The following is a 25570-nucleotide window of genomic DNA, read 5'->3' on the forward strand; positions in this document are numbered from 1 at the left end:
TAGAATATTCCAAATCGTTTGCAATAACACCCAATCCAAACAAATAATATTTTTTGAATAATCTGAACTCGAAATCAAGGCTTCGAAGCTTTTTTAATGGTTATCAACGGTGGAGAGTTAAACACCTTCAAAATTTATTGATTGACAATTTCAATTCGAACATTCGAGCCAAATAATTAATATTCATCTGTTGCTAGCCCGCAATCAAAACGTCAACAAGAAAAGGGGAAGCCCAGAATAAATCCAAACTCCAGCCATGGCAAAATTCAGATCGATAAAAAATCAATCCCGTCCTTCACCATTGTTAGAGAAAAGTAGGAGCTTTAAAAGAAAAAACCTTAATAGAATCGGTGTAGAAATAGGTGATTTCAAAGAGAGAACAAATACTGTGATTGGAGGATTTACTAAATTAATGGGCTACAATCAAGACTCATTTAAAACTAATTTGTATATAATTGATAAATTGTATATAACCATGTAATTAAATTGAAACTTGATTAGGGAGTTATAAGTAAATAGGTAAAAATCCAACAAAAAAAGAAGTGCTAAAAAAGAGGCAATTCAGACAAGCTACACACATACTTAGATGTCTACATTTTCATTCCCTTGGTCGTAATGTCTTATAATTATAAGTTTAGAATGTTACCGAGTGGAAAGTGAGTTCGATTTCGATCACCCGTATTTCACTCTAGAAATCTTGTCTCTTGCTCAACTCACTCAACAAGCAAGTCAACGCGTCAGGGCACAAACCAACTTCGACCGTCAACAAGTAATACAACAAGTATGAAGGGAGTTAATACTAAGATAGGACTCCGAAAGAGGGAAAAAGAAAAAGAAATCTCAAAACGGAAAAAAAATGGCATTTTAACTTACACCTTGAACTTGCTGTATTCCATTAGTAAACAAGGGGTTCATTCGATATACAAAAAGATCTACAACACTCTAAGCAAGATATTCGTGAGATATGTTCCCTCTGGATAGGCAGGATCAATTGGATGATCACATGCTGCTCCTGCCTGACGTACAACAGTGATTTTCCTCCCAGCCATTGATGCAGCACCCTAAGTGCAAGCAAATCAGTCAAGCTATGTTTCTTGAAGGACTGGAGCAAGATATTAACATACAGTTCAGCTCGAAATAATAACCAAATTAAAATTGGCAAGTTCTCTTTTGAAAAGAGGCTGCATTTAAATACCACAAAGAATAGATCTTGTTGCCAAAAATGTGCTCATGCAGGCACAACTTGCACAATGGGTGAGGATGCTTCATTCAGTGACATGGTTATCAGTATTGTAACGGTCGTCATCAAAGAAAAACCTGTTTTCATCAACAAACTTCTGTCTATCCACAGCTATATAAAGAGCATCGAGTTATTAATTGCCCTTGTCCATAGACATTGTAAAACCACATAGGAGCAGAGCAAGAATTGACAAAGTTAAAATGGACTACCTTACAAAAGAAAAAAAGAAAAAAAACTAAAGCCTACTTTATACATTATATCATGGTGTTCCATTAGATAACATTGTCTTTTAACAAACCTGTTAATCAAACATCAAGTTTCAGGGCATCAAATGGATTTTGGGTGCTAAAACTATGCTGTATGTGGAAAACAAATGCAACTCACAAAGTGCCTTCTTTCACTGGGTAGCCCGAGAAGCTTGTTTAACACAGGAAAATCTCTAACAAGGAGGATTTCTGTTCTGCTCCAGATGTTATCTATGTGGAGACAAGGCTGAGAGTATCAAACATTTATTTTGCACTATCATCTTATGGACCAGCTATGGCAACTCTTTCTGAATATGGTGGGACTAAAACGGAGCATCTGAGGGTGTACTTGGGAGCTACTGAAATATTGGAGCATCAGAGGCAAGAATTCCAATCAAAGGAAATGCTGGCAAACCGTTCCCGCTTGCATATGGTGGACAGTTTGGAGGGAGTGAAACACTAGGTGATTTGACGATAAAGGAAACTCTATTCAGAAGATCAACCAGGAGCGGATCTAGAGCGTTGGTTATGGGTTCACATGAACCCAGTAACTTTTGCCCAGACCATGTATATATTATTAAGAAATCCACTAATTATATATAAGTATTTGACTGTGATTCGTAGTTATTATTGTAATATTGACTTGAAGTTGCTATAGGAATCCAGAATCTTCACATCCTAGATCCCTTTGAGGATGAACTGTTTACTTTTATTTCATTTTTGGCGTAAATAGAATTTCGTAAATGATGTTGAAGCAGTGAGAGAACTCATGAGTAGGAAGGGATATTCTGTTGGCATCTTGTAAATATTTTTACAGCACCTCTTTGGTGCCATGTTAATAAAGGAAAAAACTATGCAGTATGGAGTAGTCACTAAGTTTGGGTTCCTTTTTCTTGTAGGATTGGTACTAGAGCTAAAGGCGGATTTAGGATTTTAACTTGATAGGTTCGACCTTTAAAATTCTTAACATTGAACTCATTGTACTTTTAAAATTCTGGGTTCAGATCTAATATTTGTTAAAATTTTAGTGGATATTCACATATAAATATGTACTCCGAGTCAAAATACTAGGCCTGAACGGGCCCAGTAGTAAAATACGGAATCCGCCTCTAAAAAGAACCATAGTCATTCCTCCGCAAATCAAAAAAAAAATTGCAAATATTAGGGAAGGACAATTTCCAAAACTTTTTTTCAGAACAAGTTACTCAAACACAACATTCTTTTTACAGAAAACTTTTTCATAATATCGGCAAAGATTCCAACGGTGTTTGATATATCTTTTTACTAGTCCTTGAATAAAGCTAATCTAACTTGCCTGAAGAATGCGGAAGAACAGTCCACTTTGGGTCATAGCTCCAGAACATGAGCAGGTCATTAGGAGACCACCTCTTTTTGTCAACTGCATGGCCAAATAGTTCAAATTCCTATACATGCCAGACGCACTCTTTAAGACCTGTATTAAGTAACGAACAAGTGAAAAATGATTACAAAATGAAAGAGGTCTGAAACAAATAACACGATGTCATAGAAAAGCATTTTCCTGCCAATTAGTTGAAATGACTAAGATGGAATAAAAGCGATGAATCAAAGACACGACAGAGGCAAATATGACTTATCCTCACAAATGAGGAAGTTAGTAACCAGGAATGCTCTTTCCAAGCATATTCAAAAAGAACAGATGCTCTACGGCATCCTTCTCCTCTCACCATCCCGTTGGATAAAACAGATGTTCTATGGCATCATCCTCCGCTCACCATCTCATTGGGAATTTTTCCGCGTAGTTTCTTGGGAAGTGACTTTCATGTCATATTCTGTAATTTCATGAGAAGTTACTTAAAATGGTTAATGTATTGCATGCACTGGTCCTGGGATATATAAGTTGATCACCATTTTCTATCAGAAATATTCTAGAAGCAATATTCTTTCAAATCCATTAGCCATGTGATCCAACAACCAATACTTGAGATACCACATCAGTAAATCACTTTCCACCAAACGCGTCACAAAATAATTCATTTACCATAACTCAGAAATTGAGCGATGCCTACACTCCATACAGCAAATGCAAATCTTTTTAGATTCAGAACAAAGTACAGTTTCTCACCAAGATATCAACACTGAAATCCACATACAAAACATTTTAATTACCTTTTTCCGAGGCGCCAATTTAGGAGGATCCAATATAACTATGTCCCACGATTCGTTTCTAGAAACAGCAGCCTTCATGAACTCAGTTGCGTCTTCTCGCAGAAAAGATATCCTTTGGGAATCCAAGCCATTTAATGCAACATTTTCTTTGGCAAGTTCCAATGCAGGCAAAGATGAATCAACACCTTCAAAACACGGAGTATTCACAACACTAGAAAACCAGACGCAAACTTATAAAGTAGTACCAAGATAAGAAAAAAATAGCACGTCGGATTAACTACGAAAGTGTTCTGATACACCGCGAGGAATAAGATAAATATTGCTCGCATTCTTGAACGACTCCACAAACTTTACCGACTTGAACTACAGCTGTGAGAATCTACCAGGCCAATATTAGCCCTGTGCATTGCTTCAGGGAGGCTAATGAAGTAGCAGATTCTCTAGCAAAATTGGCAACTACTAACTCTGAAGCCAAAGTATACCTTTCTTTCCAACAACTCCCAAAAGGAGCTAAAGGTTCTTTTGTGCTTGACAAACACCAGATGCCTACTGTTAGGCTTAAGTATGACAAAACAAATTTTTTTGTTAGCTAAGTAGTAAATGTCTTGTACTTTAATAGAGGCGCAAACTAATGTAACAACCTCTGTTGGATGTATATCAGTGTGTTGTAATCCTTGGAGGTAAGGCTCACATCCCCCTCCTATCTTTTGGAAATAAATACCCCCCAGGAAGCCTGGGAAATTCTATATAAAAAAAAAAAACTTCTTGCACATGCTTAAGTTTTCTTGGATTATCAATTTAATAATTGTACTAGTTGTTCTGCTCTTGTTCTGAAAGAATGAAGCAAGTGCATAGCGCACATAAGAGCGAGGCGGTGGGGAAGCGAGAAGCAAGTGTTTCTTTCAAATCTATTACCCATGTATTAGTTATTATTGGGTGTATTATCCTCCTGCATGTGACTAAACCAATACCAGAGAAAAAAGAAAACAGAGAAAACAGCAAATGGAATAAGCCAATGTCTTTCTCTGCCTCTTTATTGCATTCTAGGTATATACCTTTCTCTCACCACCTGTAACTACAGATATGCTCTCATTGTGTCTTCTGCAGTGTTCTTCTCTGCACCATTTATCAACATGTAATGATAGCAATTTGCTAGAGGCACGTGAGCTGGTTGAATGTCACATGGGCAACGTCTTTGCACATCATCTCTCTGTTATCAATATAAACAAGAGAGGAAATGTGAATGAAGGCAGTGAAGAATCATTACAGAAATATCATTCTCTCAATCTACTCTGTTCTTCTTCTCAACTTTCCTTTCTCCTCCTTCACTATCTGTCTATTTCTCTCTCTATCTCTTAATGCTATAGCTCTTCCTCTCTCTTCCCTATTCTTCTTCTAAAGACTGTTAAATCATACGAAAGTTCATCATTGTTGAGGTTTCAGCCTTGACTTACTTTGTTGGTTCAGATTAGCAATTTAGACCTGTTGAGAATATAATTAACTAAATAAAAGTGTCTTCTCTCTAACAGCTTAAAATTTTAGATGAGATGGCCAGACCTTCAACATGGTACTTAGGCAGGCAAACATCTTAAGCTCGAGTCTCACCGCCACCCATTTTCAAAAAGAAAATTCCCATGTGCTTGGCCCATGAAAAAGAATCAGGCCTGCACGTGAGGGGGCGTGTTTAGAATATAATGAAGTAAATCAAATGTTCTCTCTAATAGCTTAAGCTTTTAGATGAGATGGTCACATACTTAATAAGATCCACTTTCTTGTAATTCACACTTCATTTCATTGAGAACTGCTGTACTTCTACTTTGAGTTGAAATCAATGGAATACCCTTTTGCTTATGTAATGATCCTTGAGGTTAGACTGTTACAAAATAGTACCAGAGCCATTTTCATGGCACAGCTCTGATTAACAACCATGGCGGAAAATATGGAGTTGAAGCTTAATTTTGCATCTACATCAGAGTGAAAGTTCTGGAGTTGATGAAGAAATTGACATCAAATGAGGCAGCACAAGGAGTGATAAACGAGCATGGGCTACAATGAGTAAATATGCAATGCCAAGGATTTAGGACCTAGGAAAACCAGATGAAGAGGTTGCTATAATTGACGTGCTTATGATTATTGATTCTAAGGTGAAGAAGGTAGAGGGTGAGGCAACACGAAGGAGCCTAACTATAATCAAGTGTTTGATCGGGTTCCTCACTTAAACCTCTTCTCTTTGGATGTGATATATTTGGTTAACTAGAATATGCAGCCAAATGGTATGAAATGGCACCAGTTTCAATTGAGCCAGCATTAGTGGCGTTCTCAGGAAGATGCTGTCCTTTTGAGAGGTCTGAGAGATGTCCAGTCTATTGATTTGGGAATTTTGCTCTTCCAATGAAATTAACTGAGTCGTTTAAAATCCTATTATTCGGGGTCGGGCAACTCATGGACATGGTGATAAAGCTCTAAAATGTTATACAGATATGGAACTGGATGGAACCAAACACGATGGAGTTTCTTCTTGTTGTTTTAACTGAAAGCTCTCACATGCTGGACAGGTGGATCAGGGTCTTCAGATATTTGATAGCATGAAGCGCGAGTATTCAATTGAGCCCACTATGAAACATTATGCTGTTGTTGTCAATTGCTTGGCAGCACTGGTCGATTGGACGAGGCTTTTAAATTTACTGAAAGCATGCCCTTGGAGTCAGATTGTGATCTGGGATGCAGTATTCTCTACTTGCAGAGCTCACAAGAACCTTGAAATAGCAAAAGTTGTATCAGAGAAGCTCCTGCAGCTTGAATTATAGCATGCTAGAGGCTATGTCATTATGTCTAATGCTTATGCAAGAGCAGAGAGGTAGGATGATGTAGAAAGAGTTAGAAGTTCAATGAAGAACAAAAATGTTGAAAAGGCAATGGAGTTCAATGAAGGTGGATGGTGTACTGCATTCATAACTTGCTGGTGATAATGCTCATACAACTAAGCAGGAGATATAGTTGAAATTGAAAGAAATGATAAGAGAAGCTAAACAACATTACATGCCAGAAACTAGTTGGTATGCAATTCAACTTGAAGACCTATTGATATTGTGGGATGAAATATTTTTTTGTGACAACAGGAAGTTGGAGAAACCTTCCGAAAGTGATGCCGGGTATGATTTAGTTACAATAATGTTAAGCTGGATCGGCAGGTCAGCATCATACAGAGAAATCCATTTTGAACTCAAGGATATGGTCCGACTCATTTTCTAACAACCTTGAGGACAAGGTTGGACAAGAGTGGGTTGCTCTAGTGGTGAGCACCCTCCACTTCCAACCAAGAGGTTGTGAGTTCGAGTCACCCCAAGAGTAAGGTGGGAAGTTCTTGGAGGGAAGGAGCCGAGGGTCTATCGGAAACAGCCTCTCTACCCAGGGTAGGGGTAAGGTCTGGGTACACACTACCCTACCCAGACCCCACTAGTGGGATTATACTGGGTTGTTGTTGTTGTTGTTGTTGTTTGTTGTTGAGGACAAGGTTGAATTCAAAGAGAAGGGAATGTAATGACCTCAATTTGTTAGAGGCACGTGAACTGGTTGAATGTCACATGGGCAGCGACTTGGCACATCATCTCTCTGTTGTCAATATAAACAAAGAGGAAATGAGAAGGTAGTGAAGAATCGACACAGAAATCTCATTCTCTCTATCTGTTGTTCTTCTTCTCAATCCTCCTTTCTGCTTCTCCCCGACCTCTCTATCTCTTATCTCTATCACTCTTCCTCTCTCTTCCTTATTCTTCTCCTTCTAAAGTCTGTTAAATCACTGCCAAAGATCATCGTTGTTGAGGTTACAGCCTTGACTTAGTTTGTTGGTTTTGATTAGCATATTAGATCCAATATCTTGTAACTTTGCACTTCATTTTGTTAAGAACTACTGATATTCTACTTTGAGTTGAAAACTTGAAATCAATGGAACACTCTTTTGCTTATGTAATGATCCTAGATGGAATGGCATGGGCTCCAGCATCATCGAAGTGATTAGATTATATACTTATATCAAGGATTATTGAGATTTCAACTGCCTTATACACCATGGATTCAGAAATAGAAGGATAGCTGGAATCCTTGAAGAAAGAGAGAATGAACCATCGCCTGATGTTTCAGTTGGGCAATATGGAGGTGAATAGTTTGAAGAGATCTAGAGTGGAATAAGAGAGAATTCAAAATCGAAGAGAAGGCAAAGAGCCAAGGGGGTGAAGAGGACACACAATGACTGCAAAACCTTCCAATTTGTTTGAACCTAACCCTAAATTATGAGGAAGGAGGTTACCTCCCTATAGAGCTGTCAATACGGGCTGGTCAAGCCCAACCCACGTGGGCTTTGGCATTTGACGGGCTGGGCAGGGCTAGCCCACTGTTTCGATGGGCGTTAAAATGGTCAGTCCAACCTAGCCCTACGCGGGTCACGGGCCCCCACAGGCTGGCCTACCATTTTTAAAAATTATTTTTCATACTTGTTGGATAAAAAACTTCGGCAAAACTTAATAATTTTGACATTGTTCCAATAGATTACAATAAAACACAAAAAATGAGGATAATATTTTATTCATTAAAAGTCAAAACTCAAAACAAACTACTCAACAATATTTTCAAGGTGCTCATGGCATATCCAACACCAACAGATCATCTTCATCAAGCACATTTGAATCCTCTTATGAAATAAAGATGTATTTCATCTAAATATATAACTATATGCAATGTTAATTTATTTTTTTTCGAGATGGTACCATATTGTATATTATAATAAAATCAGTACATAGGTTGTACTGAAACCATATTTACAAGTAAGTAGCCAAAAGCAAAAAACTTGGTCCTCAGGCCTAACAAGATTCTAGGACATCTAGGATTGAAACAGTATCTTCTGCGTAGATCTGTTTACACCAAAAGCAAAAAAGCAAAACACAATTAAGCTTGATCTTCTGCACAAAGTTTCTTCTATCCTCAAAACATCTGGAATTCCTTTCTTTCCAGATTGTCCACCAAATACATGCTGGGATAGTTCTCTATCTATCTCTGTCTCTTGCTCCAGTTCCAGTTTCATCCCAACTGAAAGGAACTTCAGCAATCTTACTAGGCATTGTCCAAGCTATGCCCCTGAGATTAATAAAGATATTCCATAACTGGTCAGTTATCTTGCAATGTAAAAATAGATGGCTAACTGTCTCAACATCTTCTCCACATAAGTGACATCTTGAGCACAATTGAATCCCTCTCTTTATAAGATTGTCTTGTGTCAGAACAACCTCATTTGCTAGTAACCAAGAAAAACATGCTACCTTATAGGGAATCTTGATTTTCCATATATGCTTCCAAGGCCAGTTGTTAATCTGCTGGTTAGCTTGATTCAGGATCTTGTATGCTACATTCACCTTATAGATGCCATTGTTATGTTCCGGCCACCTTATTGTGTCCACCCCACTCTGTAAACCTATGAATCTTACCAGATGTTTGATGAAGTCAGTCATTCTGGCCACCTCCCAATCATTCAACCTTCTTCTAAAAACAAGTGTCCATCCTTGGGGGGACCACATTTCAGCTACTGTGTTGTGTTGGTGTTGTGCCAGAACATACATATTAGGGTAGAGGTCCTTTAAGCATCCATCTCCCAACCAGTTATCTTTCCAGAAGGAGGTTTTATTACCATCTTGCACTTTGATGGATGAGTTGTTCTTTAGAATAGGCCAGAGTGACCTGATGGATCTCCATAAGCTAACTCCATATGCTGTATTTACTTCCTTTGTTATCCACTTGTCTTCCTCACCATATTTGGCTTTGATCACATTACCCCATAAGGTTTGGGGTTCTTGAGAATACCTCCATAGCCATTTCATCTTGAGAGCCTTGCTATGGTCCTTCAAATTCCCGATGCCTAGTCCACCATGAGCTCTGCCAACTATAAGAGATTTCCACTTGACTAAGTGAAAAACTTTTTTTTCTCTGTTCCCTTGCCATAAAAAAGTTCTTCTTAGTTTGTTCAATCTCTGTATGACTCCTGCAGGAATAGGGAAGAGTGACATCATATATGTTGGGAGTGCATCTAAAACTGAGTTGATGAGGGTGAGTCTTCCTCCCATTGATAGGTACTGGGATTTCCATCTGGACAGCTTCTTCTCACACTTTTCCATAACATAGTTCCATATCTCTTTGGATTTAGATTTGGCACCCAAAGGCATGCCAAGATAGACAGTAGATAGAGTTTCTACTTCATCTCCCAAGATTAGTGCCAATTGTTCCATATTAGGTACTTCATTTATTGGGTAAAGATGGCTCTTTTTCAAATTAACATGAAGTCCTGAAATCCATTCAAACAGTACTAGAATAACTCTTAGAAACCTCAGCTGCTCCTTTTCTATGTCGCAGAAGATTAATGTGTCATCAACATATTGAAGGTGTGTGATCTCCAGACTATTGTTTCCACTTCTAGCTACCTCAAACCCTTTGATCCACCAATTATTTTTTGCTTTTTTAACCATGTTATTCAGACCTTCCATGACTATTATGAAGAGAAAGGGAGATAAAGGATCACCCTGCCTTAAACCTCTATGGGCAGGGAAAAAACCCTCAGGAGATTCATTTATGATGATTGAAAATCTGATAGTGGAGATACAATATTTAACCCAGTTGATCCATTTTACCCCAAAACCCATTTGGCATAGCATATTTAACAAGAAGTTCCTGTTTACATGATCATATGCTTTTTCGATGTCTAGTTTACAAAAAATTCTCGGCTTCTTCTGTTTAGTTCTTGAATCCACAGCTTCATTGGCAATCAGAACAACATCCATTATTTGCCTTCCTTTGATGAAAGCCATCTGTTGTGAATCCACCAATTTCTCCATCACTCCTTTAAGTCTCTCTGTCAAAACTTTTGAAATTAGCTTATATACACTTCCTATCAAGCTTATAGGCCTGAAATCTCTCAGTTCCTTTGCACCTACCTTCTTGGGGATCAGGGCTATATATGATGCATTTAAACTTTTTTCAAAGATTTCGTGGGAGTGAAAATTGTGGAAAACCTCCATAATGTCCTGCTTCAATACATCCCAGCACTTGATAAAAAAGCCCATTGTGTAACCATCAGGTCCAAGAGCCTTGTCCACTGCACACATCTTTAAACACCCCAACACCTCTTGTTCATCAAAGCTTCTTTGTAAGAACTCCTTTTCTTCTTCAGATATTTTAGGACATATATCATAGTTGCACACAGGTCTCCACTCTTCATTCTCTGTATATAACTCTTTGTAAAAGTCAATGATCTCAGCCTTGATTCTTTGTGGCTCTACAATTGTTTCTTCCTGGATAACTAATTGATCAATGTTATTGCTTCTCTTATGTGCATTAGCAGTTTTATGGAAGAAACTTGTATTCATGTCCCCTTCCTTAAGCCAAAGAGCTCTGGATCTCTGCCTCCATGCAATTTCTTCATTTTTCAGGTGTTCCTCATATTCCATGAGAAGAGAGGCCTTCTTCACTGATTCCTCTTCTGTTAGGGCTCTATATTCCAGAGTAGAGTCCAACATTGCTAACAGATTTAGCATGTTGGTCTTTTGCAATCCCAAATTCCCCTGGCTACTTCTTACTCCATTCCTTCAGCTTGCCTTTGAGTGCTTTCATTTTACAAGTTAAGATGCCTCCCTGAAAATTCAAAAGATGTCCACCATTCTTTGATTATATCTACGAAGCCTTCTGTGTTCAGCAACCAGTTATCAAACTTGAAGTATGACTTGGTGTGCTCCCAAGAACCACATTGTAAAGGCACATGAACATGGTCTGAGATTAGTCGTTGGAGGAGGGATTGCTTGATGTTCCTGGAAGTGTCATCCCATTCTGCAGAGATCAGGATTCTATCAATTCTGGAGGAGGTTATTTGATTATCCCCTTTGAACCAGGTGTAGACACCTCCTTCTAGTGGGAGATCAATCAGATTCATATCATCTATAAAATCTGAAAATTCCACCATAGCTCTGGATCTCCTAAGGCAGTTCCTTTTCTCAGAAGGAAATCTGGTAACGTTAAAATCACCACAAACAGCCCATGGGCCCTCCACCAAATTATATGCAATGTTAATTAGTTAAACATTAAGAAATAATAAAAATTTTAAGAACAAAAAATATTTATATTCGCATAAAAAATATTACCAGTTTGAGATTAGGCTACTTTTCTTGTCATTTTTACTCACTCCGTTTCAATTTAGATGAGATAGTTTGACCCGGCACGGAGTTTAAAAAAAAAAAAAAGACTTTTGAAATTTGTGATCTTAAAAGCTTAAGGGGCAAAAGCTTTGTGGGGCCATGACATTTGTGTGGTTATAAAAGCTTCTCATTAAGGGTAAAATGGGTAAAATGAAGAGTTTAAAGTTGAATTATTTCCAATTGTAGAAATGTGTCATTCTTTTTGGAACGGACTAATAAGGAAAGTGTGTCATCTAATTGAAACAGAGGGAGTAGTTTCCTATATTTTTTTATATTTCTAATTAAATACGTTATTAAGCCCACGGGTCGGCCTAGCCTATCCTCGGTCAAGCCTCAGGGGCCACGGGCTTACTTGGGCCGGGCTTAAAAGCCTCGTTTTTAAATAGGCTCCAAAAATCTTAGCCCAACCCTATTAAATCACGGGCTTGGTTGGGCCGGCGAAACCCATATTGACGGCTCTACCTCCCTATGGGATTGGTGGTAGGACATTGATCAACATAAATGTTCTAACTTTATAAGGCATGGGATTGAGCTCTGAAGCATTTGCCTAGAAACAGGAAAATGGCCAAAAAAGCATATACTAAAGACAACCTAATAAAAGAACTCTACATCAACATCACAAAACATAGTAACTTTTAGCTTTTTTGGCATTTCAAGCTTTTGTTTATGATTACTTCTAATAATTATCATAGTAATATGTCATTATCATTTTACTTATTTATCTAGGAAAAGATCAGGTATTACAACTTTTTATTTTCTATATTAAAGTATGAAATGCGAGCAATGAACAAGAAAGAAAAAGAGAAAGAAGCTATTGATATGTTAGTCAGAAGAACATATATCGGTTGTACATTATTGTAATCGTACATTTTTATTTTCATTAAACACAATAATCATGTATCTTTTTTCTCCAACTTGCTTGGAATTGAGGTGTAGTAGTAGGTGATGTTGTTGCTGTTATCTAACTGCATGAGTTACACATGCAAAATAGTAACTTATAAAAAAGGGAAGCCCGGTGCAATAAGCTCCCGTTATGCGCGGGGTCCGGGGAAATACCGGACCACAAGGGTCTATTGTACGCAGCCTTATCCTACATTTTTGCAAGAGGCTGTTTCCATAGCTCGAACCCGTGACCTCCTGGTCACATGGCAACAACTTTAACAGTTACGCCAAGGCTCCTCTTCATGCAAAATAGTAACTTATATTTGCAGATAAGAATTGACAAGACAATGAAAATAATTAATACCGATAACATCCAAAGCACCGCCAGATGCTGCATTCAGAGAAAAACCTCCGGTGTAGCAACATATGTCAAGAACTCTACGACCCTCTGAAATGGTAGATAAGAAGCAACGGTTTTCACGTTGATCGGCATAAAACCCTGTCTTTTGGCCATCCAAGGATATCCAATATGAAATTCCATTCTCCATAACCTCAACAAAAAAAAAAGATTAAACCATGTCAACAAATCTTTCAGGCTTTCAGCAGCGTAGATTAATACTTAACACCATGGCTTAAACCTTTAGCATACAGCATTACAGTGTTCTTTATTTCCAATCATCTTTATTCCAATGCAAGCATAGTTCACATGTTAAATGTAGATATAGAACAAGTCATAGAGTAGTTGCCAAACTATTGCAGAAGTTGTGATTTGGTCAGTTCTAATAATGCGTGTAACACTAGCTCGTATAAATTTGCTTCAAAATGCACTCTGACCCAGCTGCCAATGCAATTGAATTGAATTTCTGGAAACATTTGGAGAGGTATATTGCATTTTAAAAGGGTGAGATCTGGGAAAGCAAATATAAGATATTAAACTTTGATACAAAAAGTAGAAAAAAGGAAGTAAAATCCTCCCATCTAGCCTTTGCTCCTCTCCTCCTTTTCCTTTCCCGTTGCACAACTTGTGTTAGAGCCTCTATCTAGAGAAGATATTCTCTCTATCCCAACTTCAGAGAAAGAGGTACGAAATGAACCTGGAAAAGGGTACTTGACCGAAAGTAATCCCGGTGCACTAAGCGCACGCTATGCGCGGGGTCAGGGGAAGGGCCAGACCACAAGAGTCTATTATACGCAGTCTTACCCTGCATTTCTGCAAGAGGCTGTTTCCACGGCTTGAACCCGTGACCTCCTGGTCACATGGCAGCAACTTTACCAGTTACCCAGACTGAATGTTGAATAAAAGATTTGATACCATTAGCAAAAACAAGGGGTAGATGACCAAACTAATGAGAGAGACAACCAAGACTTGGAATAATGGAGAAGCACTCTAGAGAGCAAAGGTTTTAGGATACGTAAAACCAAGACCCAAAAAAAATGCATTCCAAGTTTATCTCCCACAAGAGAATAAGATTAGACGGAATTGTGGTGTCTAAATGCAAACAATTTCAGAAATCTAGACTCATTCTTTCAAGAGAATGACATGATAAATGAAATAAACACGGGATTAAAATAAGATGACAGAAATGAAATAGTGCTATGAAGGTACAATGTGATAGGAAGATACCTAGCAAAAAGAGCAAGTTATATAGAACAGTTTTGGAACCAGCAATATTATATGTGAGCGACTGTTGGACCTTAGATGGAGGAGAGTCGTGGCGGTATTAAATGATCAAGATACATAACAAAGTGAAAAACAAGTTCTACATGAAGGTTGTGAAACCAGCAATGTGAAATGTGGGTGAATATTTTTGTAAGAATGCACGGGAGAAAAATCTGGTTTTTAACAATGATACAATGAGCCCTATATATAATACATATTCTACTCCTACTACATATGGGACTAGGACTATTTACACATAACTATCTAACACTCCCTCTCAAGCCGGTGCATACAAACCACATGTACCGAGCTTGTTACATATGTAACTAATACGAGGACCAGTGAACTTGGTGAAAATATCTGATCATTCGACACACAAGGCCACTAGACTCCCCCTGAGCAACAAAACCAGGCGGTTGTTGATAAATAGAAGTTTGCCGAAAGGTCGCCGGAAAAATTTAAAAATAGTGAAACTAAGCCGAATTCCACACTACAAAATAGGTTTTAAAACATCACCAGAAAACAGAAACTTTTCTGGAAATTACTGTTCACGCCGGAAAAAATAAAAGTTGTCAGAATTTGATGTAATTTATATGGGTAGGCTCGGAATCACTGGACGAGTAAGTTGTCCTGAAGTTGTCAAAAAGTGGCCGGAATGGCTCACACGCGCCGGAAAAGTTATTGTAGCTCGTCGGAACCCTAGTTCTGGCGGCGCGTGGGGGCGTGTGGAGACGCGTGAGGGACTTTCTGCCGGGGTGATTGACTGTTTTCGAACAAGATAGTAGTATTGATTTTCGCACAACACTTACTGATGAGGAGATAACACAAATCAATCTTGAGTCGTCAACCGGAAAGACGCACGATGACGGACTTTTCTGTTCCGATGGAACTGGAATTTTTGGGGTTTTGGTTGCACCAGGGTTTTGGATATGATGGTGGTACTGGTATATGCACAGTACCACTGTAGCAGTGATGAACCCTGGGAACAAGACAAAGTTGCCGGAAAATTACACGGCAATGAGATCTTTCTTCCCGGACGTCGTTGGAATGACGCACAACGATGATTTTCTCACTGAAGCTCTGATACCATGTGAGAATGCACAGGAGAAAAATCTAGTTTTTAACAATGATACAATGAGCCCTATATATAATACATATTCTACTCCTACTACATATGGGAGTAGGACATATTCTACTCCTACTACATATGGGACTAGGACTATTTACACATAACTATCTAACAGCTGCTAAGGAGCAACATATCAACAAGATAAGTGTAGTAAAAATATATATGTTAAGATGGATATGGGTCATACAATATTGAACAAAACCATGATCACATTCAAAATAGGGTGCAAGTTGCACACATAGAGGAGACGATGAGAGAAAGTCATTTGAGCTCTAAAACCCCAACAATCTCTGGAAAAAAATACTACAACTTTGGGAGAAAAAACAAAGAGACCTATGAGCTCCTACGGACTTAGTTAAAGACATAAAAAATGGACGCGAAGGATCTAGATGCGTGATACCAATCAGTTGAAATTAAGGTTTAGTTTTTCTTGTCCGTATGAGCGATACGAATCAATTAGATTAAGGTTTAGTTATTATTTCTACACTTACATTTTTTAATAAAGTAAATATCATTAGGGTTTGGGCAAACAACACTCGCAATATTCTATACCAAAAAGTAGAAAACTTACAAAAATATATGGCTTTCTAAGAATGATACACCATCTTCTATACAACAGAGGACCTCATGAGTGCACCAACAAGAAAGAAGGAATGAGAGGCTACTCGCCTACTCCTCAAATGTACAAATTTCAACCCTAAACCTTCGAAAGCTCTCTCATTTCTTTCTCTCCAAACAATCTACATAAGTGCTAGTAGAGCAACGTCTACCACAATTCTTGCTAAAGATTACCTCTTTCACAATGGATGGCATCACCCAAAGAATTCCAATTAGTTCAAGGTTTCCCACCATATCCTCGAAGCAGCCTGAGAATGTAGAAGGTGATGGTCGACATTTTCACCCGATTCCTTAGACATAAAGCACCAATTGACATAAATGACCTACCTTTTCTTCAGATTTTCGGCCATCAAGATCACCCCTCCTGCTGCACGCCAAGTGAAAAAAATACACCTTTCTCGGAACCTTACTGATCCAAATCGAGCTATATCGGAAGGCAACCACCTCCCTAATCAAAAGCTTCTCATAGAGTGACCTAACAGAAAAGACTCCCTTGTTACCCACTCCCACCTCCATACTCATGCTACCCTGTGAAGTGCTTTCTTTGTGACGCAGATCGACCACATTTTGGAACTCCGTCACCTCCTAATCTTGGAAATTCCTCCTAAATCTTAACCGCAGAAGACTTCACAATCTTACAGCCTCCAAACTTATTGGACTATCAGCTCCGTTTGGCACGAAATTATGTAAATGTTGGGGAAAGAAATTTTTCAAAGTACTGTCCCGGCACCACCTGTGGCCCCAAAAGTTACCCTCATCCGTTCCCTACCCTAAATGACATGTTGTCGCCAGTGTTATCAAAGGCGAAAAGCGCAAAAAAGCTCTAAGGTCCGTTGGGGCTTTAAGCGCAAAGTGCAAATAAAGCGTGGGCTTTAATGATAAAAGGCGCAACTGGAAAAGTAAAAATATGTATATGTAGTTCAAGACTAATAATTACAATCATGAATAACAAATATATGGACAAAGAAATTGAAAAAACAAAATACGATAAAGTGAAATAACAAATGTTTAATGTCGCATTTTCAGGATTACACTCATTGGCAAGGAAAAATATGCCTTAGAGCCTTGATGCGATACTAAAGCGCCCACAAAGCGAGGCGAAGCGCTCAACATGTTTTGAGCCTCGATTCAGGGCTTAAGCGCGCCTTTGACAACACTGGTTGTCGCTAACCCTTCCCAGATCCGGAGTTTGCCATGATGTGGTTAAAGATTTGTATGTCAGCCGGGAGACTTAGAGAACTTTAGTTTTAGAGAGCTCCTAGTTTGCCTTAAGAGACGAATTAAATAATATTGAAATGAAAAGGACCCTCGTAGAGCATAAAAATGGATACGGGGGATTCACATAGCCAACCCCAGATGTTTGAGATTAAGGCGTCATTGATTGATGATTGGCCCTTACTTTACTTCCAGCCTGTCATCTGTGTGCCAGAAATATGTCTCAATTTGAACTATTGGCTGGGCCAGGGACCAAATCAGAAAATTTCATGGTTTAGGTTTGAATTACAACCTTTTAAACTTGAGAAGAATTTAACTTCAGCAGTAGTTTGGCTACTGATTCTGCAACTCAAACAACAAAGATAAAAATCAAAAGTGAGAACAGAGAGAACATTAAAAAAGTCGGCCAGAGAATTTTGACAGGATTAGGCCAAAATATAAACTTCAAGATAACTGAATCAACACTCCACAATATTATTATCTAATAACTAGATCAGTTTTCTGATGCTAATGATAGGCCAGTATAGCATACTTATTTCAAATCTACAGGCAGAAAGCTCACTGGATATTTAGCATCTAAACTGCTTCTAAAGCATTGCTGCGTGCAACATAAGCACCTGTCCACATATCACACTACGGAAGATGATTGTAATTACTTACGATTATGCATCTACGATTTTGCGTTCAGTTTCTGAAACCGACAATAATAGCTTAATGAAAAGGAGATGCCTCCTTAACAACAAATATACCCTCTAAAAGTTAAAAGTCGGATTTAGCATTGTACTTTTGCAAATCCTAGCATCTAACATTTATATGTTAACAGGATTCCATGTCAGATCACACTCTTGGCTTAGTTTCTTATTACCTCCATGCGAGCAAACAACTCTTCGTATCGGTTTTAGCTCAAAACAAATTCTGAATGGCACAACATATCCATATGAATACAGATCTCACCTTTACCCTAGTTTGAGGTATGATTAGATCTGTTTTTTTCAAATCAGAAAGATCTAAGCCTTCTTCTTTCAAGATTTCAACAGTTGGCCTCCAGCTTATCTGTTTGATATTATTTAATCTACTCAAACAATCCGTTATCTGATGCTGGTATATCTGCACCCAAGCAGCTGATGAAGCTATTACAGCTAAATCTCCAAAGATATCAACAATAAGGCCTGATAGTCTGTCATGCAGTAATTTTTGCAATAAGTAAATATCAGATTTCTTGCAATTGAAGTAACTGAATGACAAATTCGAGAGCACGTAAAATCACCAAAATCACCCTTGCAAAAAATGCAAGATGTTAACAGCCTCTGAAAAAACTTGACATATGTATTTCTAATATACATCATAAATTACACATTTGCCCTAAAAAACAACTGCCTACATCTATCTGCATGCTCCTGCCTCTATGAATTTTACTAGGTGAAAGAAAAGGATGACCACTGTCACCCCCGGGTTGGGTGAAACTGCATCCCATGTCCCATATGAATTTTAGAAGCTTGACGAACTTCTTCCATAGTGAATATGAACCACTTGAAGTTGTCACTATGCCAAAAACTGACTGAACCAACTAGCAGCAACAAACAAAGATTAACTGGACAGAATCCTTTGTCCTTTTTTATTTTATAAGTAGAATGCAGCCACTAATGCTTGCATTACGGAAAGGTAGGATGTCTACATCACACCCCTTGGGGTGCGCCCCTTCCCCGGACCTTGCGTGAACGCACGATGCTTTCTGCACCGGGCTGCCCAAAATAGAGTTTCATTACTTGCACCAAGAAGGTACTAATATGTACACATAAGACCTCTGATTCCTTTAAATACGGGGGAAATCCAAAAAGTCAGCAATTGTATTTACATCTCTCTTCACAAAAAGCTTGTTGGACCAGAATTCTGTAACTTCTCTCTTCACAAAAAGCTCCTCGAAAATTAAATACATATTACCTATGCTAAACAAGAAATCCTAATGAACTGAAGCACGAGCTGCTAGCGGACATCATTTCTAAACTTAAGCACTAATAAGCAAAATACTTTTCAATAATAAGACAGTACATCGATTCAAGTCTCTTCAGCTATAACATTTGCCTTCTAGCAAACTTCGCTCTCAAAAAGAAATATAGAAAGAAAAAGGTCTTATTTTTAACACATTGCTAAATCTTCTTCATTCTGTAATGTAAACAGCATAATATTCACAATCACGCATATTATTTGGAGTACATGTAACTAACTAGCGAAATGAGAAGTAGAACACCTCCCATAGGGAATCAGTCAAAAGCTGCAATTAGTAGATATGAGAAGGAGAAATAATTTGAGGAAAATGTCTTATGGATCCTATCAAAGAAGGCTTTACATGTTTTCATCTTAGAAGATACAGAGCATAATAGCATGAGTTAAATTACAGCTATAGCTAACCTATACCTAAATTTTACTAATTTAAAAGGGTCGACTGATTCTTTCCGTGTAAGAAACGGCTATGACAATCATTTACTAGTTGTCCATCTAGCATTGACAGCTAGCAGTCCTCCATCTGTTCCCCATTTCCTCCCTCACTTTTTTTAATCTTATTTTGTTTTGTTTTATTTGGAATTGTCCCTCTTTTTTCATAAAATAGTTGCACAGACTGAGTACCTAAAATCCATAATCAGGAACGACTCAACGGTAATGCACCTGACAATGCCATTTAAGTTGCTTGAGTAATTATCTAGAAACTTCATCGCCATAGACATGATCAAATGATTCTTAGTGCCAATAAGGCTCCATACATGAGAAATAGGGATGAATTTTTCAGGAAATATACCTATCGCCTTCGCTATTAACAAGACGATATGCATTTGTGTGAGCAGACGGAAGCCCTAGATTCTTACGCAACTCTGCAGCAGCTGCAATTCTTGTTTCCAGTAGCTTTTCCGCATTAAGCGCACAAGAAGGGTCTCTGCACCGATTTTTCACAGAGCATACCAGTCAAGGTGGTGAATATTTAAATGATGCAACGAAAATAAGAGGGGGAAAAAGGATAAAAGAGACAGATAGTACAGTGTTGTTTCCTCTTCTTGCTGCATGAGGCGGACACGGAACATAGAAGTAGAATTGTAAAATCCCCAGCCAATTGGTTTCTCAGTGCCATCAGCAACAAGGACAATATCCCCAGTGGTGGGCGGTGGTCTACCAATTACTCTATCAATAGCACCACTGTAAACCATTGGACTTCCATCCTTAAATAGTTGTGTCTTGCCCTTTTTAAGCACTACTTTTGCAACACCTGCACAACCAATTCAATCAGATTGGGGCCAGAGGCGGATTCAGGAAGTCTATGGGTTCTTACAGCAACTGCAAATAAGTAAAGAAGACGTCCGATAGATGCACATATTGCAAGTAGGGATAATAATTGAATGGGTACAAACCTGCAGGGTGGTTAGAGGCAATTTCTTGAAGGGAAGGGGTTGCCGGTGATGACGCAAGAGATAGAGACCTGAGCATGAGGCGGCCACTGAGAAGCATAACCGACGTTGTGGACGGTCGATAGCTGCAATTGCTATCTTCTGTCACTGTGTGTGTTACTTATCAAATATGGGCTCTGAATTCAATTGAGCTCTTTTCGTTTAACCTAAGACTGTGAGTCTGTGAGTGACAGATAAAATGACTCCCGAATCTTTCTTGAAAACAGAAAGAACAAAATTTCAAAGGAACATACAGGGATTGTTATGGTGAATTGCAGTGAAGGCTGCTTGGTTTGTTAGCTCGTTGATGAAATAGTTCAAATCTAGATTACAATAGTTTGGTTTAACTTCTTACTAATTTGTTACTAATTTGTTAGTGCTTTTGCTTAATACAATTAGTTAGTGGGATCCTATGTTCGAGCGCAAGATATATTTTGTATGCAGAATTGTACTCATTTTTTGACTATGGTTGAACCAAATAACCTCCTATATTTTCTGGTCTCTTTTCTTCTTTTTCTCTCTTCTTTCTTAGGAGTACTTTTTACTCTCTGTTAAATTACTATGGTAGACGACTGAATTTTATTGAGTTTAGGTCTATTAAATTATTTGGACCATATTTTAAATTTAAAGATGTGTTAGTCCAAACAAGCATTATCGGTTTGGATTGGTTCGGTTTTGTCGGATGTTTTGGGGTTTTCGATTTTTTTTGTTATATGAATACTATGTCAATCTTACTTTGTTATATTTTTTCTAAGTAATTATATGTTTAATAAAAATTAAAAAAATTGACAAACATATGATCTATTAAAAAATTCTTATGAAATTTTTTTTTAGTAACACATGATAGTTATTTTTTAGTTATCTCACAATAATTTTTCGTTGATGTACACTTTCAAGATTAACCGAATTTAATAATTAAATATAAAAATCAATATGATACCTAAATAATGATATGTTCTTTTAATTTTCAATTATCAAAATACCACTTCAAATTGAAAAAAGATATAAGAATTTAGTAGATCTTGACATATAAATATGAAAGAACAAAGAGATTGTCACATTTTAATAACACTTGATAAGAACGATTATACAACACATTATTTAAAGTTAATAAAAATGGAGCCCTTCATATTCTATTAAATATTACATCCCATAAGAGAATCCAAATATTTTTAGATAATTTTTAAAGAAAATTCTATATAAGTTTTTAAAAGTATATATAAAAATTATATATTTATATATCGGTTTGGTTCGGAATTTTTTACTCAATACCAATCAAATCAAACAAAACCTCGTCGAATTTTTTAATCGGTTTGGTTTGACTTTTCGGTTTGGTGTGATTTTCTGGTTCGGTTTGTACACCCATAGCTAGTATAATTAAATTTAGGGAATCTTATATAAATGTCCAAAATAAGTCATAATTTATCAACCTCTAGTCATTAATCATAGACTTACAAAAACTAGTCAAGCACATACAAAAGTTTGAAAATCCAAATAAATAAGGATTATTTATCTCCAAGAATCACATGCAAAGATCTCCTTCTATATTTTTAAGTATGATCAACAACATTAGATACAACAACAACAACAGACCTTACCCCTACCCTGGGGTAGAGAGGCTGTTTCCGATAGACCCTCGGCTCCCTCCCTCCAAAAACTCCCCACCTTGCTCTTGGGGTGACTCAAACTCACAACCTCTTGGTTGGAAGTGGAAGGTGCTTACCACTAGAGCAACCCACTCTTGTCGAACTCATAAATATATATTTAATACATTTATGTATTAAATATATCTAAAATGTCTATATATGTAATGCCGGGTTGGTTTGGTTGCGGTTTGACTTTTTTAGTTAAAACCAAACCAAACTAAGCAAAAAAGAACCTTTTTTCAATGGGTATGGTTGAAATTCATTGAAAACATATAGATGAGTCAATATACAAAATTTGAGAAAGATTGAAGGTGATTTGGTATCAAAATTCGTAGTTAAAATCGAGTTCAAGAAATTCTTCTGCGACACATGTATCTCACACACAGGTATAAATGGATATACATGTGATACACATTTGATAAAAAAGATACATATGTGATACACAAATGATACACAGTGTGATATACATATTATCTTTTTCTATGTTCGCCTTCAACTTCAAATATTCAATTCAAACTACCTCAAAACTCTACCAAATCATCCCAAAACTAAGATTCAAACTCCTTAAGATGTATCCAATCTATTCCAACAACACTCACTCAAAAGAAAATAAAATTTAATATTTTGTTGACTACAAATAGCTAACTGCTAATATTGGTAATATTTTATTAATTGGCTAATTTTTGTACTAACTCACTTATAAACTGACATTACTGGTAGTTTCCCTTAAATCTATTACTTAAACACAATATATATAGATTTAATTAAGACCCCAATTTAATTGGGCTAGTCCATCTTGCCGGGCATCATATGATAAGCCCAAGGTCCATGTCATGTGTCAAATGACATGGCACACCAAGTCAATTCAAGGACCACTAAGATCATGCCTCGCAAGAAGTGATGTATCATGTCAAGTCACATACAAGGACCAATTAAATATCGCAAAGCATTCAAATGACATAGTTCAACCAATTATATGCAAGCTTATCATATAACTTTAGTGATAGGTTTGATGACTCAAGTTGGCCAATCAAAATGGAGGAAAAAGATATGTATTTTATCACAAGTTTCCTCCTCTGGAACTATAAATAGAGGTCTCCATAATGTAAAAAACGAACAAGAAAAATACATAGAAAAGCTCTCCTCTCTAGTGGTAATTCGTAAGTCTTCCACATAACAAGAAGTCGTCGTCTCCAAGTGGTGAGCCGCAAGTTTCCATCATCTGCGCTTGTGATCAATGCTTGGCTATGCATTCGTGATCAAATCCCAACAACAAGTGCTCCATCAATTCTAGAACAAGTGAAGCTCTCGAATTGACGGTTGTGAGAAGAAGAATCAGAGGATTACATCTTTTAACTTAAGATTGTTCAAAGATTGTAACCCGCATAAATTATTAAAATATAAATACTTTTATTTGCTACTATATTTATTGTCTTGATTTTTGAGGAATAAAATTTTAGTTGTTACAACTATTAAAGAGCTCATGCGAGCTTCCATTTTGTTACAATGACACTAAAGCCGACTGAATTCGTGTGGGAATTACCACCATGTCTCGAAATTTGGAAATTCAGGGTTTAACAGAGAGCATTGATAAGCTCCGAGCTCAGCTGATCAAATCCTTCATGGCAGATACAATGAAACAATTAGAAGCTCTGGAAACTAGTCTCAGTTTTCCTTGCAGCTACAAGAGTCTCAGGAGATAAGAGGTTGGAAATGGACACAAATCGAAAAGCAACTCACCCTTATGATCTTAAATGCTAACAAGATGTTAGATTCAATACCACCCTCTCCATAATCACATGCATCTAAAGCTCTTTCAATCAAGAGCTATTTCAATGATTCTCATGTTTGTAGTTAGAAAGGAAGAGGATTATTTGAACCTAATTCTTTCAAAATTTTCTATTCCAATCAACGACTTCTTACCAGGTTGTTAGGATCGGGAACCCGGGTAGTGCTGAATTTAGCCAAACAATGGTATAATGACAATAACAAAGACAATGAAAGTTGATAATAACGGCAATTAAAGAATAAAAATAAGACACAAATTTAACGTGGTTCGGTCAAGGTGACCTACGTCCACAAGCGGAGAGGAGCAATTTCACTATACCAATAAGAGTACAAAAGAGAGTACAAAATTAGAGTAAATACACTAATTAATCCCAAATACCCCAAGAGAATAACCTCACAAGATCACTCCAAAGAAAGGGTTCACACAAGTATTTCCCAACACTCACTCTCTTACAAAATACTCTATAATGAAATAAAGGAGGAGAAAGAAAGATAAGAGTGAAAAGCTCTTGAATTGGTATGTTTGCAAATGAGGAGAAACTCCTCTATTTATAGCAAGAAATCCCTGGCCTAATAATGAATATTATGTCATGGCAAATGTCATGATCCACAAATTTGTTATAATGGATATTATGTCATGGCAAATGTCATGAACCATAAATTTGTTATAATGGATATTATGTCATGACAAATGTCATGAAAAATTGGCCATATTACAAATCTTCACCTTGGCCTAATTTCAGCTTATATATAGTAAATTTGCTCTACCTTCTCCGCAAAAATCCCAATGGGAAAAATCATTCTTCATAAATGCCAATCAAGTTCAGGCAAAGCTTGAACTTGGACACTAGAAGAGGTTTTGTGAACATGTCAGCAGGATTGTCTCTAGTGTTGATCTTCTGAACAGAGACTTTTCTTTCAACAATGGTTTCTCAGATGAAATGATATTTTATATCAATATGCTTCGTCCTCTCATGATACATTTGATCTTTAGTCAAGTGAATGGCACTTTGACTATCATAGAAAATGGTAATACCACTTTGGTGTAAACTGAGTTCCGCAAATAGACCCTTCAACCATAAAGCTTCTTTGATCGCCTCGGTCACTGCCATATATTCTTCTTCGGTAGTAGATAAAACTACTACATGTTGTAATGTAGCTTTCCAACTAATAGCGCAACCACCGATGCAAAATACATAGCCTGTCAGTGATCTTCTTTTGTCAAGATCACATGCATAAACTGAGTCTACAAAACCTACCAAAGTGTTAGTATTTCTCCCAAACTCCAAACATGTGTTTGGAGTACCTCGCAAGTATCTGAGAATCCATTTCACAGC

At 37.4% G+C, this 25570-nt stretch overlaps 1 protein-coding gene across 1 annotated transcript; it reads right to left on the minus strand.

The window, feature by feature from the left end:
* Positions 1–848: 848 nt before the first annotated feature.
* Positions 849–21254, minus strand: LOC107760018 (uncharacterized). Its single transcript, XM_016578038.2, has 8 exons — positions 20764–21254; positions 20396–20621; positions 20160–20294; positions 18320–18542; positions 13108–13294; positions 3634–3818; positions 2801–2938; positions 849–1061 (listed from the first exon to the last, which is right to left on the minus strand). The coding sequence occupies exons 1-8, from the start codon at positions 20858–20860 to the stop codon at positions 933–935; spliced, it is 1320 nt and encodes a 439-aa protein (XP_016433524.1). The 5' UTR covers positions 20861–21254; the 3' UTR covers positions 849–932.
* Positions 21255–25570: the final 4316 nt, after the last annotated feature.

This window comes from Nicotiana tabacum, chromosome 9 (assembly GCF_000715075.1).
Source record: "Nicotiana tabacum cultivar K326 chromosome 9, ASM71507v2, whole genome shotgun sequence".
NCBI classification, from domain to species: Eukaryota; Viridiplantae; Streptophyta; class Magnoliopsida; order Solanales; family Solanaceae; genus Nicotiana; species Nicotiana tabacum.